Source organism: Calypte anna, chromosome 12 (genome assembly GCF_003957555.1).
Source record: "Calypte anna isolate BGI_N300 chromosome 12, bCalAnn1_v1.p, whole genome shotgun sequence".
In the NCBI taxonomy this organism is placed as follows: domain Eukaryota; kingdom Metazoa; phylum Chordata; class Aves; order Apodiformes; family Trochilidae; genus Calypte; species Calypte anna.
In genome coordinates, this window is record NC_044258.1 from 8694080 (window position 1) to 8713893 (window position 19814).

Consider the following 19814-nt stretch of genomic DNA (forward strand, 5'->3'; position numbering starts at 1 on the left):
GAAAAAGATAACAGAGGCAACTGGCACTTCAATGCAGATAGCCCTGAACTTTTGCATAGCTGATAAACTAACACAGCTGCAGTCTGGCAAAGATATCCTGCCTGATTTAAGCTTAGTTGATTTGGTTCAACAGCACTTTTTCTAGAAGCAGAGGGCAGGTTGACCACACGTGTCTGTCTTTATTTGTGGCCTGACACTTGGCAGGATAAACTTCATTATGCTTATGGTGCTTAGGAAAACTGCTCTCAATTGTTTCCAGTCTGTTGCAAACATAAACCTAAAAGATGTATTAAATATATACTATTGTGTTCACCACCACTCTATGAAATCATGCATAAAATCCTAAAATGGGATGAAATGAAGGCAACTTATCTTCCCCCCCCCAGCTCACCTCAATGTCTGGAAAAATTTCAAAATAAATAAGAAAGCCAATTAATCCTTATATTGAAAGGTCAGCCAGAACTTTATTTACAGGGAAGATGAAACTGGCCTAAAAACAAATGAATAAAATTATTCAATAAGAGAAAAGTAATTTCCCCTTATATCACCTATTTAGAATGATGAAACATCTCCACAATTAAACATCTGGTAATTATCTGTGCTTTTTAATGAAGAAAGCAGAACTTCTGTAGCCAAAAGAGTAAATGAAACTTAAATTTACCTCAAAAATGAAATAAATTAATAACAAGGGAAAAGATTGCTTTATTTGAAACTCAAATAGTGTGCCTCTGACTAGATATTGCATAAAATTAAGTTTTCAGTCTTTATAATTTTAGGAACTTTATTGTTCCTTACAGAAAGCAGAGAAACCTAGGCATAAATAGCCAAAGACAGAAAAGCATGTGGAACTACACCAAGACACAAAATACATGTTCTATTTGAAATTCAACGTAGCACAAGTTCCATTAAAAAAATGTGCACTGTGTTATGTGTTAGAGTTCCAAAACATGTAAAGGATGGATGAAGCATAACCTGGAGCTCAATGATACCTGAGCACCTTTTCCTCTGTATTTCCCTTCATTGACTTGTAAGACTTCTGCTTATTTTTACATTATTTTGCTGTGTATGTTATTTTAAAGATGAAAGATGTACCTCTAGTACAAACCTTGACAGTAGTAGCAGTGTTCCATGCCAGCCACTGACCAAAGAATCATTTCTGTGAGACTGGATAAGGCAAACAGGCACCGTGAGCAGGTTTTGCAGATACACAGAGAAAAAGAATCTTAATAACTCTGGTTCCTACTGGTAGTAATTTCTTACAGAAATTGTCTTATTTCTTTATTATTTATCTTAAGTTTTAAAGCAACATCAGTGCACTCAGTGAAGAATACTTCAACTGCAATTATTCAAAATTTACTACTGAAAAATGCTGGAAAATCTTTTCCAATAGGGAGGTAACTTTTCCTGATCTTGCTACAAAAATCTTATGAATGCATCCACAAATGGTGCAGGTACTTGGAAAAAAGAAAAAGATTATTTGTGCAAAAGATTGCTATATACAGAAATAGCAAATTAATAATAGCAGATAATTATTTTCATTTCTATTAGGTACTAAAGGAAGCCAGCTACAGTATTTATGACAGTAGTTTTTATGAATACTACTGTCTACTGCCCTATGCAATTTAGTGCTGCTGTAACAGTGTTCAGAACAATGATTAAACGATATGGTGCAAAAATAATAAAACTAATATAAAGTATTTTAAGTATTTTCTAGGAACATCAACAGTTTGCACAGGTTAAAGGGGAAAATAAGCATACAGTGAACATAATCCAGAACAGTTTTTATTTACAAGCCCCTCAGTCTCTCCCAGTCCATCCTGATCTCAACATGTAGGGCAGCTGGAAGAAAATGGTCTCTAAAGATAAGAAGCAGCTGTTGTACTTGTTTAACCTGAGGAAGAAATTGGAAGACAAAAGCAAAAGGAAATTAAAGTCTTCATTAAGGCTGCATTTGCAGGATTCTTTTAGCCTATTTCTAGCCAACTGTTAACAGTGTGATGTGCACCTTACATCAAGCTCAGTTCCACTGAAAGAAAGCAGAAGAAGGGAACCTAGCACGGGCAATGGTGATTTGCAAGCACAATATGAGTTATCTACAAAACCTATTTTAAAGGAATACTGTTAGTGAACTTGGAAAAATTGACCACACATTACAAAAATAAAAGAACTGAAGTTTGCCTCTGCAAGTTCAGGTTGACCCCTTAGGTTAAAATAGGCAGCCAAAGCATGCCTACAGATTGCTTACATTTAAGTTATATGCCATACATTGAAATAAAATGTCATGTATTAAAATAATCACAGGAAAAGAATCAAACAAACGGAGAACTGCACCCCAGTCAACTAACTGAAGAGTTTACTAACATCATTAACCACTTACACAACAAAAGATCTAAAAAGCACATTTTTCAAAGGAGACAGATGATTTCAGAACTTTGTTACAAGCAGTTTTAACCTAGTCAAGTACAAATTTTAATTAGCATCCTGCCTTCGACAACATTTTGTATTTTAATTAAATTCACAGCCTTCTCATTAACTACATATCTTAAAAAATTTTTGCTCTAAGGACATTAATATCCTTATTTAACTAGGTGCTATCATGCACAGTAGTTGTTTAGGCCAGATTCTTTTTAAGTGTCAGACCACTGTTTTCATGGCTCGCTGTGCACAACTGCAATTCCTCCCTGCAACAACTGGAAACTAAGATGATTGTTCCCATATGTGTGTGCCAGCCAACAGTCCCAAGGATTTTTATTTACTAAAGCCTTAAGGCTATAAAACTTCACAGCTCTACCATGGGAAGTCATGGCAGTTAAGTACCAAATCTGCTTCAGAAAGGCAGCTTTTGCCACACATATACTGTCCTTCGTTTGTCTAAATGAAATAGTACATTTGTGTCCGAGTTTCTATTCAGTCCAATTTAGAAAAATGAAAAAGAAGCTTTTGTTTTATGAGAAAAGGAAAATTAAAGCCACAAAACTGGAACTCGGTTAAGTGTGCCACACCAGCTAGCTGAAAATATACCAAATAATGACAGACTCGGGAGAAAACTCAGGAGAAAATACAGCTGCTGCTTCTTTTGCAGGAGATTGTATATAAATATGTTTTACCTATAACAGTCTTTCAAAAATTCTCACCTACATTATTTGATGATTTTAAGTCTGATGAGTACTAGAGAAATGTAAAGGAATACCTAATAATATGTTATCAATTATGACATGAAGTGTATAAATGCTGTTTGCCTAAGCTGATCTTATTGAGAGGTTTCCTTAAATATTAGGGAAATATTAGCAGGTCACCTATGAAACAATTGATATCTCAAAAGTTTTCACAAGAGGCTTGATTTCATATTGCCCTATGATACCAAAACCTACAGATTTCTTTCCTTCTAAAAGTTAAATAAGGAAGGGAGAAGGAAGTAAAAAGGCCTCTAGCACCACATAGCTATAAGGAAAATAATATTCAGAATCCTATCAATAAAATAATTAAAAGTTCATCCAAGCTGTTGCTGAAACACAGCACTTTGTCAGTTTAAGGTTTTTTTCAGTTTAACCCTGAATTTACAGCCCTGTCAGTATGTTCCCCTCTCATTCCAAATTGTCAAAAAGGCACCCAACAAAATGTGAAAACTGTGTAAAGAAGCGAGATGACAGGCAAATTCCACCTGAGTTAAAGCTGTCTGAAATATGCAACACATTGTCAAGAAAGCTGTAAAAAGCTGCAGAGTGACAGAGAGAGTAAATGGTACACAAGCCTCCAGAATAGTGTTTTTTAAAGGGGGTGATCCTTCCTTTGCATGCACAGGAGATCCACCAGAACAATACACTAGCAGCAGAGACCACGCTGAAATGACCCATCCTGATCTGAAAGAAGTCACAAAACAGTAGAGAAATGCAATTTCCAAGTTAAAACTCTAACTTAGAAAAGTAAAAAATTGAGTGAAATAACTATAGTTACATTATTGAAAAATTAAAAGCAGATTTACATTTCAAGCAATATCAAGCATCAACAATGCAACAGAAGGAAAAATAAAGTGTTTGTAATTTTGTTCCAAGTATTTATTGATATTTGCTTTTATTTGCTCTTTGTGCCAACTAAGGACAGCTAAGAAGTCAGTCATTTCACAACTCTTCTCTATAGACAGATTTCTTTAAAAGAAAAACCAGATTGCAATAAATACCTGCTGTAGTCAGCTTTCCTCTTAATTTTTATCAGGTTCTCTATATTAATACATGTACACTGAATACATCAGCATTCAGTTACAGCACAGACTTCTGATCCGTTTCCTCCACTGACAGAACTATGCTTACAATTTACAAAATTTCTTTGTAGACATTTACTTATTTCACAGTTCATTAACCTTCAAAGCAGAACACCTGCCAGTCTGCAGGTGTGTTATCCAAAAGCAATGATGCACTAAGTGCTAAGTATGGTTTTGTCACAATTAATGTTTTCTCCACGGAGCTACACAACAGAAATTAATGTTTTGGCATCAATATACATAAGTTTTTTTCCTGTTGTTAAAAGCAGTACTTAAGTGCCTGTCACTGCAAAGATGATTATGTCACAGGATTATATCTTTTGTTTCAGCTGTCAATAAAAACTTCAAATGATAGCTGTTTAAGTCGAACAAAACGATTTTTAAAAAACCCAAATAATGTCATCACTGAGACAACAGAAAGCCCATGCAAAAAGCACACTGTGTTTAGATCTAGACTTATTTACTATTGCTTTTAATTTTTCTCACATCACATGGCAAAGTACCTGAAATGTGATCCAGTTACCACTGCTTGAATACTCATATGAAAAAATATCCTCTTCTACTATTATTTCTGATTATCTGCTACAATACATGTAAATCAACTGTCTGAATAAGCAGCTTCACTAGACATGCCTCTTTATAGTAGTCAACATTCTGCAGAAACTAAGAATCATTGTAACTCTGCTTACACTTAATTTCTGACTACTGAAACAGTGTAAGAAAGAGCTCAAAATTAAACTATACTTGATGTCAGTAATATTTTCCAAGCTGATTTTCCTGACGTCATGAAGATTCTATACTTGAAATGATACAAAAAAATAATATTCTACTCAAAATAAAACTAATTAACTTCCAGGGATACTTGAACTTCAAGAAACTTTAATTAATATCATAGAATCATAGAATAGGCTGGGTTGGAAGGGACCTCAGAGATCATCGAGTCCAACCCTTGATCAGCTACCGCCACAGTCACTAGACTATGGCACTGAGTGCCATATCGAGTCGCTTTTTAAATGTCTCCAGGGACGAAGAGTCCACCACCTCCCCAGGCAGCCCGTTCCAATGTCTGATCACCCTTTCCGTGAAAAAATTCTTTCTAATATCCAATCTGAACTTCCCCCGGCACAACTTAAGACCATGCCCTCTTGTCTTGCTGAGAGTTGCCTGGGAAAAGAGACCAACCCCCGCCTGGCTCCATCCTCCTTTCAGGTAGTTGTAGAGAGCAATGAGGTCTCCCCTGAGCCTCCTCTTCTCCAGGCTGAACAGCCCCAGCTCCCTCAGCCTCTCCTCATAGGATCTGTGTTCGAGTCCCTTCACCAGCTTGGTTGCCCTCCTTTGGACCTGTTTGAGGACCTCAATATCCTTCTTGAACTGAGGGGCCCAGAACTGGACACAGTACTCAAGGTGTGGCCTTACCAGGGCTGAGTATAGGGGCAGAATCACCTCCTTGGACCTGCTGGTGACGCTGTTTCTGATACATGCCAGGATGCCATTGGCCTTCTTGGCCACCTGGGCACACTGCTGGCTCATGTTCAGCTTCCTGTCAATCCAGACTCCCAGGTCCCTTTCTGCCTGGCTGCTCTCCAGCCACTCTGTCCCCAGCCTGTAGCGCTGCATGGGGTTGTTGTGGCCAAAGTGCAGGACCCGGCACTTGGCCTTGTTGAAGCTCATCCCATTGGAGTCAGCCCATCTCTCCAGTCTGTCCAGGTCCCTCTGGGACATATCAACAGATTACTTCTGAAGCCCATGCCCTCTTAGACCCGGCTTGTGAGACTCATGGAGGGAAGGAGAGGAGGATCAAGTAGAATCAGGTAACTCAGGTAGAACTAATACTGGCCCCTCTTCTTCCCTCAAGGGGTCAATATGGCATCTTCATTATTGATCTGGATGATGGAACAGAGTGTAGCCTCAGCAAGTTTGCTGATGGTGCAAAACTGGGCTGAGCAGCTGATACAGAGTGATGCTGCCATTCAAAGAGACCTAGACAGGCTGGAGAAATGGGCTTACAGAACTCCGTGTAGTTCAGGGAAAGGAAATACTAAGTCCTGGACTGGGGGAGGAACAACTCCATGCATCTACCTGTATATGCTGGGGCCCACCCAGCTGAAAAGCAGCTTTGCAGGAAAGGACCTCATCATCCTGGTGGACACCATTTGCCCTTGCAGCTAAAAAGGCAAATAGTATGCTGGGCTGCTTTAGTAATGGCATTGCCTAGAAGTTGAGGGAAATGATCCTTCCCCTATATTTGTAGTGAAATGAGGCAACCAGGTGCCACTAATTGCCAGGGAGTGAGCATCAGCTTGTGTCAAGCCCACCTGTGCCTAATAAGGGTGGGCCCCCACTGCGCATGAGCAGGACCAGGGGGCCAATAAAAGGTGAGGCTCATGCGCAGTGGGGGCCCACCCTAATTAGGCACAGGTGGGCTTGACACAAGCTCATGCCCATTACCTGGCAATTAGTGGCACCTGGTAGCCTCATTTCACTACATATATTTGTCACTGATATTCACCATAGGAGAATGGTGAAACATAGGAGGCTCCCCCTGAACACCAGGGAACATTACTGATAATGTTGCCCAGAGAGGTTGTGGAGTCTCCATTCCTGGATGTATTCAAAAGCCATCAGGAACTGGTCCTGGACAACCAGTTCTAAGTGACCCTGCTTGAGCAGGAATAACTGACTGCAAGAGCCCCCTACCAACCCCAGCCATAACATCATTCTAAGAACCACATTCTGATGCATCATATGCTGCTGCTCTCTCCAAAACCTGAAGATAACCTAGAGAGTGACATTAATTCAATAATAATAAAAGGCTTGTTATGAAGTAACTGAGATCCTGTTGAAGATTTCTTTTATTACAGGACTTACTAAGCTGATTTAATCACAACAAGATGATTACAAAGTAATCCTGTTTAATCAGGAAGCTGACACTGCAACTACCAACAGCTTAATTCAGCTCTGAATTAGAGCTAGAAAGCAATGGTTACTTTCATCTCTAGAAAGCCCTTCAAGGCAGGTTATGAGCATGTTTTAGGGCAGCATAAAATTCCACAATGATAACTAGCAAAAACTATCTATTCTACAAAGAGGAAGAAAGGAGTGTGGCTTAACACAGGCTAAAATGTTATTAACTTTACTCATCTGGGAACAACAATAGTTTGTACAGTAAAAAATTCCTTCCATAATGATTTCCACCTGCTGGAGGGCTGCCATTTGCCCTGCACCTCCCTGCAGCTGCTCTCCCATCTGCTGCTGGAAGCTGTTGCCCTCCCTTTAGACAAGACCTGAGGCCTGGAGATAGCTGCTCTAAGCAAACAACATCTTTTCCAAATTCCTGGTTGCAGACAACTCAACTGCTTCCTCTAGCATCACTGATGGATTGATACCACAGCATACTTGAGGTCTCAGTCAGCTTAAGTCCCAGGTCATAGAGACAGCCCAGCTGACAAAGCAATATTTTTATTCCTCATTCATCTACCCTGGCAGCCAGCAGGTTTGATCACTACAGAAATGATGTGCTCATTCTCAGGTCTCCAGTAAGAAGGCTCCTGGGTTTAACACACAGAAAACCCCTCTGTCCTATCATAGGTCTCTTGTTGCAGGGGTTGTATTTCCTGGAGGAAATGTATGAGCTTCATTAGAGGAGCTTTTGATTTGGTATTTTGTTACTTAATTTAACACAGTTTAACATATACATAACAGAAAAAAAATATGAACGGCCTCTGCTGATACTTAAAATTAGTTCACATTTTGTCTTTTATGACTACATAACAAATGTAACATAAACAAATATAACATTTTCAGCAAGATTCATATGAGATATAAGCATTTCCTCCACTCCCCCGGAGTTCTCCAAGCTCAAGATTAAATAGAAATTTAAAAGATCCTTTTGAAAGACAGGATATTTCTGAGTACTGAAGAGAGATATTGTTGAGCTATATGAAGTTGGTATCTACAAAGTAATTACCAAAAAAGTAGGTATAAAGGAAGTTCAGGAAAACTTTAAGGTATTGTTTTCAATGTTTCTGTCTTGCTGCATCATATTTAGTTTATACAGGATGTAGTAACAGAATGCAGACCGAAGGTATGAATTTGTTAATTAAAATGTACAATGAAGCATACAACCAAACATAGGAAGTACTCCATTCCTACTGCTCACGTGTTTGCCCACTGGTCACTCAAAATATATGAAGGGCAAATAAGCAGGCAAAAGAAGTAAGAGAAAAAGGGAGGCACACCCTGAATAAAAAAATGCAAGAAGCTCAAACAGCCTTTCAACCACTTCATAACACTGGGATGAAGATCAGCTCAACAGCCCCCCAAACTTATTGTATCCAATGAGTGTTTTACAGTCTTAGTAATTATTTTGTATTAACCTTTTTGTCACTTGCATTAAGGATATGTCCTGTTTTGTTTAAATTTTGATAAGAAATAAGGACTTTAGCCTACAAAGGAGAAGAGACAGCAATTTACAAATTCAGCTGCTGTCCAGCTTTTCTGTTTCTCAGAGCTCCAGCAGATTTATCCAGAATGCCCACAGTTTAAGTGACTCCGATAAACTGCTATTCCATCTGGAAGTTGTAACAAAATAGTTTGTGAAGAAGAGACATTCTGGCAGTCATTTTTAACCCGAGAAAGTCCCTCACATACAGCAGGGTGGTAAAGAATGAGCTGAAATTCTGAGGGTCTTAAAAATCTGTAACAATAGAACATAATTAGAACATGCACGTCAGCCTTGAGGAATCTAATTTTCTGCTCTGTGAAATTGCTTGGACACAGAGCTCTGCCACTTGTTTTCATGATTGTTAGAGAAAGCAAAACACTCTCAGGCAGTTACATGGCAATTTATGACAAACCCTGTGTTTGGTTATAAGTGTATTTCTTATGGCTAGCTGGAAGCTGCTCTAAGACTTTATCCCAAGAAACAGGACTGGGTAAATCAGTAGTTTTAAGAAGCTCTAGATTCAAAGTCTATCCAAAAGAGGCAGAAACTATGTTCAAACTAATCACAAAACTTCTGTGAGCCTCAGTATCATTTCACTTCAGAAAGCAGTCTTTATTTCCAACCCCTGAATATCTACAATCTTCCTGATGGAAAGCTGTACAGCCTGTGGCATGCCTGCAACAAGACTGGGGCTTTAAAATTAAAAACCAAAGAATTGTTCTTTCCTGATAAGTCCTGGCTTGATAAACTAAGGGGTACACAATGTTTTATTTCCACCTACATAACACATAAGTAATGATCTTTTTCAGCAGAGATGCACTGCATCTCTACCATACAGTACATCCAGTGCCTCTAAAATGGAGTAAAGTGAGCTGTAATTAATATTGCCCAAAGTATGCAAGTTATTCAAGTATTATGAGATCAAGTAAGTTGCTGTTATAATTTAAAGTTTAATGTAGGTTATTTAAAGTCTCTGCCTCATAGGTAACTGGTGCATATAAGACAACCTATAATTATGTCTTTTCAAAAAGAAGTAGAAGAAATTTTGAGGCAAATTAAGTTATTCTCCCATTTTAAATCTGCTATTAAATCAAAATTTGGTAAACAAATTCAAGTAGTGGCTGCATCAATAGATGTGTATAACTGGAGATAGAACTTTTTTTCTTTATTTTGCTTCTACTCCACCTCGAGATGTAGAATTTCACAAAATGAAGCCTGGTATTAACCCAGTACTTAGAGGCCTTCATTTTCACATGATCTCCCAGAAAAAAAAAGTTACATTAATGTGACCCTTCTGCCAAAAGCCTCCTGTATATGAACAGACAATTAGAGAATATTTTATGTAAAATTACTTCCCAGAAGAGGTGGACATAATTTATCAACTTTCCTCAAATCCCTTTATAAGCACATCTTAAAAGGAGAAAAAAACCTCAAGAAACTGTTGTCTGATGAACCCTTAACTACACACACTCCTCAATGCAGAAAATGGAAATCACCTATGGGGAATATAAAACACCTTGCAGTGTTTCAGAGCTTCATCAAATCATGAGGTATTTTAATTACTGAAGGCTGAGAAGAATGCATATGAAATAAACCCCCAAAATTCTGGAAAAATAAAGCTGGAAGAATCTCATATTAGTTGTATGAGATATTACAGCCACTTATGTCCCAAATAAAATTATATTAGACCAAATGAAAAGGATTCATTCTATGCTATTACAGAACATCCCTTCTATCAAGTTAGCTGTCTGATCATTTTAACATCAATTTTTCATTTGGTTTCCCTTTGAGGCTAACAATAAGCAGACACAATACAATCATTACCTGCACATCAACAGGCAGTTACAGCTAATTTCAACTTAAACTGCTTCACATAAAAGTTCAAGCTCAACAGCTTTATGTAAAAGAGAAACCAACTGGCTCTCCACCAGGACTGCACAATTCCAGCAGCCCTTCATCAAAAGCATTGTAGATTCATTTTTTTTTAGCACTGCCCATCTGCCACCCATAAGACTGTAATGCCTTGAATACCTAACAGTCTGATGAAAAATTAGGAAATCAAATTAGTGGAGAGCAAATGGAATTCATCAGTATCCTCAGCAGCATGACAGGGAATAAAAATCTTGCAAAACAGATCTGCACAGCCCAAGATTTAAGATACGTAACCCTTACTACTCAAAAGCTACACTGAGATCTGCTGAAATTGCTGATATTTTTACCTGTGAACTATCAACTACTTTGTTCTATCAACCATGTGCAGAAATTTGAAACTTTCTGTAAGATTCCTGTATACCTTAAACAATACACGTCTTTGCAGGGGCACTATTTGCACTGTAGGACTGAATTTCACAGGTATTTCTGTGTTTTATAAGGAGTACACACATTACATACGAAAGGAAAAAAATTACAACAGGAGTCAATCTAACCAATATTGTGTGCTCCAAGTCTATGGGGTTTTTTCAAACCACAGGAAATGAAGTGGCAGCATTTCTAACACTGCATTTACACATTCCATCAAATGTGACAGCCATCAGCTTTGTATTCCACTACCTGTATATAACCTGACTTTGCAGATGCATACACAGCTAATGCACTGACTTGTTTAAAAGACTGAAATTACTCATATTTTGTAATAAATGTTGGTTGTACTTGAAATAACCACAGATTAGTATAATGCACTGTTCAAGAGATCACTTCAAATTACATCAGTGCCTTAACTCTTCAGTACAGAAATACACAGTAAATACACTGTAAAAAAGAAGCATCAAGCCATAGCAACTGAAAGGAAGACTCAGTCAACCAACAGATGAAGAAACAAGGAATCACACCACAACAACCAAGCCATTAAAGGCCCAGTTTCCCCACAGAAGAATGAGAATTAGGCAATTAGGCACTAATGTTTTTTTTTAAATGCAATGTGGGATGCTTCTAAAAAATCCTAAAATGAGAGCAGACATACTACAAAATAATCTATTTAACAAATATTTTGTCATTTAAAGGATTTTAAATTATTTCACTGTTCTTTAACAAATTGCCTTCTACATAGACAGGCTGCAAAAACATCACCACCTTGACAAATGCTATTAACTATTTCTCTTGCATGTTATGATTAGAAGATTCAGTACCTCTGTCTGAAGTATGGCAGCTCTCTGTTCTTTGGCAGTAAGGGACTCTTTAAGCACTTCAATGTGTTGCTTGCAATCTGAATTCTGATTGCTAAGGGTTTCAAGCTTAGTTTGTAAGGCAAGAAGTTCTGATTCTTTCTTTGAGAGTTCCTGTTTCAGTTGGTCAATCTGCAACATGGAAAAAAAAAAAAAAAAAAAAGAAAAAAAAAAAAAAGATTAGATCATTAATTTCATTAATTTAATTTCCACTTCGTAGCTGAAAGATGTAAGTGACCATGACACAATACAACTCAGACACCTGTGAGTTCTGGAAGAGAATTAAGTTTGGATTCTTTACACTCACAACTTCAATTGAGTTTCTTGTAATTTAACATTCTCTGTTTATGAATGATTATCCCGTTCTTGCAGCAATTAAAAGGAAAACTCTTTAAGGTTACCCATGATGATGTGGCCTATAAATTCACCATGAACCTCACTTAAGTTCAAAGGAATTTATCCTGTGTGAGAAAAGGAAAAATGATTAGGGAAAATTACTGATAACAGTATAAATTCAAACCAATAGCCCATTCCTTCCAAAAGTATGATTCTTGTGACTTATCACTGACCAGAGTGAACCAAGGCTTTTTAGGAGCCTGATAAGCAAAAGCATATTAATTGGGAAAGCAAAACAGAGAAGTGGAATTTCAACCGTGCTCATATTACAAATGTGTTGTGCCCACCATCCTCACCTCTTTTTTTGCTCTTTGGCATTTCATATGGAATTCTCAGGTATTAGAAAAGCCAAGCCAAAGCAATTAACTTAAAAGAAGTCTGGTTAAAATATAATAAAAAATTCCACAGAGTGAAAGCTCTGTAAGATTGTAAAAGCATATCCTAGGGGAAAACAGCAGAAACCCATTCACTAAAAAGAGCTTCTGAATTTAAGTGAATTTAAATGTAATGTAATTGTGATTATTCCCTTTCCACAATGGTAACTGGGAGAGGTACCCACAGAACTCAAAACTGTGGTGGATTTAGAGTAATGAATCTAAAGAAAGCACTGGACAATACACAGAATGATTCTGAAGGATGGTGAATTAGGTGACATACAACTACTTGTCCTAAAGTTCTGTGAAATAACACTGGTCACCAGATGACTTCAGATATATCATCTCATGAGGATTGTTTGAAACAAAATGCCTTCCTGCACCTCAGTAACTCAGAGAAACCACATTTCCTTTTTATTTCAAAATTTTTTTGATGACTGTATGGCTGAGAAATTTTTCTTTAACATTCAAGTTTCAATTCTGCAACAACCAGAGCAGTGCTAGAAGAACTCTTTCCCATCAGTTACATCCCAACAGACATTTGGGATGCAATAAATCTGGAAATCTTAGATGGAAGGTGATTCAAAAGTCCCCAGGAAAAGAAGAATATGTATCCACAGGCTGACTATGCTCAACCACATCCTAAAGACATACATACTGTAATATTTCACAGGCTGGATATTATATGGCACAGTCACTGGAAATACTTAATGCTGATCAAAATATTTCTATTTTGGTTTATGTTGCAGGTGTATCATTAAAAATTAAACATAAAAAATTGCTTCTATGAACTACAGACCATGTGCACATCTTAATATATTTATTCCATATTTATCTTTATAAACTTCAATATATCTGCCTAACAGGTTAAGATACTTGGCTAGTCACTCCTGAGCTACTACATCATATCAAGAATCCACACTGGCACTAAAAGCAATTGCCTTCACAGTTAGAAAATATCAAAACAAAAGTAAAGGAGAATACAAAAAACAGATGTCAAGAAAATGCAGAATGCAGTTAAGAAACTGCAAGAGAAAAAAAATCTCTTGAAAGCAAACCAACTTTCTCCATCCATTGCCAGAACACACAGGCAAGTATGGCAACTGAGACCAAAATGTATACAAAGTCATCTATGGGAAAATCTGTCTACAAGATATAAAGACAAAATGTAGATCTGCAGCCAACCTGAATTACATCACATCTTTCACATGAGACCCATGTGCACATCACAGATGCTTCATCCCTCCTAGAAACTCTTCCCACTTTTTTCCCCAGACAAAGCACACACTCTGAGGAAGAATCACCAAAACAAAAGCTTCGTTTTCATCACAGGTAAGGTCTTTGGGTTCCAGAAACAGAATTTGCTTAGTGCAAAGTTCTGGCTACACAACCTGAGAAACTGCCAAGAACATTAATTTGTGTTAGAGCTCTGCCATAAAAAAAAATTTAAACAAACAAAAAACAACACGGCAAAAAAACCAACTGGAAACACCCAAAGCTGTGTTGAATAATTACGCCTTTGGCTGGTGCCTTTTCATAACACAGTATAGAGACGAAAATGTACTTGAACTTCCATTAAAAAAAAAAAAGTCAAATATACCAAAGGCATAGTAAGAAACCACATAAACTTTTAAAAGGAATCTTTAAAAAAGCAAATATACCCAGATGTAAAGTTCTGCAATATCTATTAGTGTGTAAAAGAATTAAACATGGCAGGAAATAAATCTCTGTCTCCAGCAGATTTCCAAGCATTTTCATTTTTCTACATTTTAAGTATTGCTGAAAGCCAACAGCCAGAAGTCAAGATCTCCTGATCTCCTGATACAAGGGGGGAAAAACAAAACAAAACAAATAAAACAAACAAACAAAAAACCCAAAAAACCACAAAAAAAACCAAAAAAACCCCCAAAAAAACCACAAAAAAAACAAACAAAAAAAAAAAAAACAAAAACAAAAAACAAAAAAACCCAGACCTGAAAATCATGTAAAACATTCTCCAGAAGGTTTCACAGTTTCATTTTCTGACCACAGACAAGCTGCATACTTCCTCTGAATCTTAGCTTGCCCAAATCTGAAAGGTTGGTAATGGTATTTCTCCACTTGATATTGCAAACTTAAACAGCAACATCACTACATATTTTTAGCATCAACAGAGAGTGGTAGGCACTTTAAGCCAATTAACTCCTGCTTTTTTGGTTTACATGGCCTCTAGAGAGAGCAGGTTTTTTTCAGATCTCCTTCAGTGTAGTGTTTCAGAAAAACTGAATCAAGCCATCTCAATTCTCTAGAATTTCACATATCCAGTTTTCACATACACAAAACCCCCTAAATACTATATGGAACAAGAGCACAAATAACTAGGATGGAATGACTTCTAAAATAAAGGAAGACTTCGTCATAGTCATGACTACAAGAGCTGTTTGCCTAGATTTTATTCTGGCATTGTGATCAAACTTTTAACACACTGTAAGAGATGAGATGGCTGGATTTCCCTTTCAGTATTTCTACTTCAGGATGCTGTGACTTGCTTTAACCCATCTTAATTTAGCCTATAATTAATATATTTTCAATGACATTGCCAAAACCTCAATGTCTATGAAAATGGAACCACCAGCTTCCGTGTCCATAATTTACAGCATTTTTTTTAATTTTTATGCAGTACTTCAGTATTTCATTACTTCATAATCAAAACACATTCAAGGTAGAAAGCTGGGAATAAATCACCACAAAATGTAACATTAGACATCTTTATTACAATTTTAAGGCAATTATAAACAGTGCAGAAAGGAAATATTACAACTCACAAGAAAGAGTATTTGGAGTGCTCATCTTTACCTGGACAGCAGCTGAGCAAATAAAATAAAAGGAGATAAAAAGACTGTCTGGGACAATCAAGCTTTAAATCTGATGTGATTTAAAATAATGAAAGGAATACTGTTTTGTGAGCTTGGTAGCAGGAAATGTGTTACATTATCACATAGGCACTATCAGCTTGTGGTCAACACATAATTATCTATGTACAATAAACTGAAATGAAAGGTACTCTGCAGGAACAAAAACATCAAATTGCAAGTTCTTCAAAATTACAATTTGGCATAATTTATGGAACAGTAATCACTACTGCAAAACTACAGTCAAACCCAGAAAAAAATGCACAACTGAAGATGTATCAAAATGGTGCAAGTCAACATTCTGAACTAATTAAAAAATACTCAGGATTGTAGTACCCTCTGCAGAAGGGGTGAAATGGGCTGATTACCTCGTCCTAAATCAAAATATAAATATTTTTCCAAAATGCTTAACTTTACCATAGGTACTGAGTATTGCATAGTAGAGATTTACCTAAAAAGACATGCAGAGAGCTGCTTGTGTTGAAGAGGGTCAAGTTAAAACTTTTATTTCCATTGCTTAAACAGCATTAAGCTACTTTAGAAGACCTTACCTTATTTTTCATGAACTTTGAGTGACTCTTGTAAACTTCTATTTGTTTGATTTCTTCTTCTCGATCCTCAGTATTCAAAACTCCATTTGTCTTTAACATCTGTATTTCATCTTCAAGATCTCTTATATTGCGCTCAAGTGAAGCTATTTTTGTATCCTGAGTTATGAAAAAAGACACTGATATGAAACTTGTCCATTCAAGTGTAACAAAATTATAGCTGTACTTACAGAAACATTGAAGTAATAAGATAGGAAAGATAGATGGTACAAATATATATTGCACACGGCACAAACCAAGAGTAATTCTACTGATTTGGGCTTAAAGAAATGCAGAAGGTAGACCTCTTCCACACCCACAAAGAGATGTGCAATGCTGTTCTCTGTTAGAGGATAAGTCCTGGTAAAAATTCCTCCTTCATTCCTACACAGGGATCAAAGGGGAATGGAAGATCTCCTATTTCTGATGTGTACATAACAACATACCTTGTTTGCTTTGGCAACCATCTAGGCCAGGTTATTTTTCCAAGCTCTAACACACAAAGCTTAGCCTAGCAAGGCTGCTCCATCCTCACTGCAGGCCACTTCATTATGGGATTCAGCCTGAGGCTGAGTTTCACAATTCCCACAGAGTTCTGCTTATTGTCAGGAGGAAGACAGGTTGTCTCATCACATACTTTTCTTCTACTGATTCAGTCACATCACTAAGATGGGATTTAGTGCTTTTTATTAACAGTCTAAAACAATAAAGGAAACCATAACCACTCGATTCCTACATCACAGACAATGGCTGATATGTGTGCCAGCACAGCCTTGGAAACACCCAGTGATATTTTTTTTTTTCTGTTGCAAGTCATTTGGAAAGTGACTAAATGTCTTCAGTGAAAATCAGAAAAAATTTAAAAAGTGTTTCACAAACTTCTGTTCTTTCAAAGAGCACTGCAAAACACCATCATGTAATCTGCTTTAGGCCCTCTTGGCAAGCATTTATCAAGAAACTGAAAACATTGTAATTCAGATGATGGAACAATCAGCTCAAGAATGTGAAGGAGCAACAATCCAACAAAAATGAGAGATCTGGGTGCAGTTCTTCTTCCACTGAGGTCAATGAAAACAAAACCAAACCACAATCAAAACTGATTTAGTAAGATCAGGATGTTAACCTAAAATGCTAATATGGGAAAAAAAGAGCAATTGAATTGATCCTTTAACCAATACAAGCTAAGCTTGAATCACACTGCTTAACTACAGCTTTGTCTCTTTTTTCAAAATAACCTTTTTTTCTTTTTTCCTCAGTTCTAAGAGTACTCCAGTGTTTGCTCTAGGCTACCTAAAAGAAAGCAAAACCACAACTCCTGTGATACTGTCTTTCACAATACATGCAGGCAACTTTAGCAATTTAGGATAAAACCAGGCAAACAACAAAACAAATCACAAATAAACCCACAAAAAACCCCAACTCTATTCTAGAGACTTCTAATCAGCTTCTAGGTTATATAACTGCAGCTAATATAATTATGGGGCTTTTTTTTTTTTTTTTTTTAATAACAGCTTTTCGGGTTAAAATGCAACAAATTAGCATGGTAAGCTAATGTTAACATGATGGATTTCCAATAGTAGAATACTAAAAATGTTATTAACATTTGTCCATGGTATCAGATTTACTCATATCATAGAGCAAAATGTGTATGAATGACCTAAAAAAAACCCTATAATTATATTAAATAACTAGCCCTTCCCATGACAGAAAATAAACATTTTTAGGATGTTAACGCTTCTGTTCACAAAACGTTTCCCTATACATTTTTTACTTAAAGGTGATTCCATTCAGATGGAATGAAAAAAAGAAAGGAGAAGAATTCTCATTAAACCCTATCATTTGCTGAAACTGCATTAAAATAAAAATATTGAAAGAGAAAAAAAATAATTTAAAAGCTATTAAGGCTTATGCATGATAAATTACCGTAGCTCTCACAGATGCTACAGCCAAATCAGCTTGCTCAGAGTTCATTTTAGATATTTTAAACAAAAGGAAAACCTAAGCTTCGCTGCACTTGAGAATTTTGCACTGAAATGTATTAATATTTACATGACCTGTTATGACATCTGATCTGAGAGGAGTCCTCATCAAATCCCTCCAGCTAAGTCTTTATGAGTCTGGGTTTTTGCACTACACTTTTATTTTACATGTTTGCAAATATAAAATAGCAGAAATAATTTATAACACTCCTTGTTACAGTCTGTAGAAAGTTTATAAACCACAGAGATGTATTTAAGCTTTATCAGAAATAACTAACAACTTTTGGAAGCATTTCCTGTTCTACTTTATAAAAGCAAATTTGAACTCACCAAGGAAAAGGTTATTTTCACTCAGACTCTGCACAGTGTGGTTACAGATGTGTAAGAAGTCGTTTTCCTGCCTCTAGAAAAAATGGTGACTCTCAATTTTGTATTAATTTTTATTGGAATAGAAGCCAGAAATCTCACAAATTTTGAAGACTAAAATCTGCTTCAGAGTAATTTATCACAAACATCAGTGATGAGAAGACAGAAGATAAGCAGACACCTTTCACAGACTGTTCAAGGAGTCAAAGGTCCTGTTCCCTTAATGTATGAACACTACAGCATTGGCAATTCTGCAAACACACGAGACAGGCTGCTGGCTGGGTCAGGAAAACTGAGTGTTCTTGTCTGGACAGTAGTTACAGGGTGAGGAGCTTGTAGGTCAAATACAATGCAGACAGCCTGGAGCTCCCAATGGGTGCTGCCACAAGGGGGTTGGGCTGAGTTACAAGATGGATGGAAGGTCCTTAGCTTTGCTTTCACTAAAAGTTTCAATAGAATAGACCCATCCCAAATAAAATCTTCCAACTCAGCTGAATCAGCATTTTCCCACAGAGAACTTCAACTGGAAAATTTTAAACCAGCTCTTGTTGTGGCATAGGGTCTGGCAATATTTCAGAAGCTGAAATAGGAACAGATGAGGATTTCCTTCGAACCTCTAAGACTTACCCACATTAGCAGCATTCCAATAAACTACATGGGTCTGTGTTGAATCACAAAGATTCCTTTGCATCTTAGTATTAACTGGTACTAATAAACATCATCCAAGTTCTACAGTAATCTAACATTTGTGCAGATTTTTCCAGTCAGTCCCTCTAAATCTCTAAGAAGACAAGAGATTATATAGCAGGATTTGTGATATAGATCAGAGTACTCGCTCTAATCCATCCCCCCCTTCCAACATTATCCAAATACTTCTTCCTCATCTCCATTACCAGAATAGCACAGTAAATATTCTGTGAGACAGGTTAGGGCTATTTCTATGCTGAATCTAGCAGAAATCAATCTCTTCTGGAACATGAAACAATTAGTGTGTGTCCTGATGCCGAGGAAAATCTTCCATGGTGGAAAAGAGACTAAGTCTACAAATGACTTTCCACAATAAAGTGTCATGAATATTGTATATCCAGTCCTTACAACAGGAATGCTATAGCACATTTCCTGAATAGTCATAGAGTATTCCAGTCTGTCTTACTCTGAAATGAAAAGTACCAAAATGCTGCTTTTCGTGCTTTCAACTACCTGATAAATTTAAACTATGTGAAAATTTTGCTTGTAGGGCAACAAGCAACCACAAGCAAATACTTGAAACTTCACGTTTAATAAAATATATTCACACATGCTATCAACAGTCCATACAGGAATACTCTAACTATATACTTTCTTGATTTTGTCCATTT

General features: G+C 36.9%; 1 protein-coding gene across 1 annotated transcript in view; it reads right to left on the bottom strand.

The window, feature by feature from the left end:
• Positions 1–19814, bottom strand: part of ERC2 (ELKS/RAB6-interacting/CAST family member 2) — a 409582-nt gene that overhangs the window by 308371 nt on the left and 81397 nt on the right. Inside the window, exons 7-8 of the mRNA XM_030458648.1 lie at positions 16076–16231; positions 11828–11995 (exon numbers count right to left, since the gene is read on the bottom strand). Of these exons, the coding sequence (XP_030314508.1) occupies positions 11828–11995; positions 16076–16231 (324 nt within the window). The remainder of the gene's footprint in view (positions 1–11827; positions 11996–16075; positions 16232–19814) is intronic.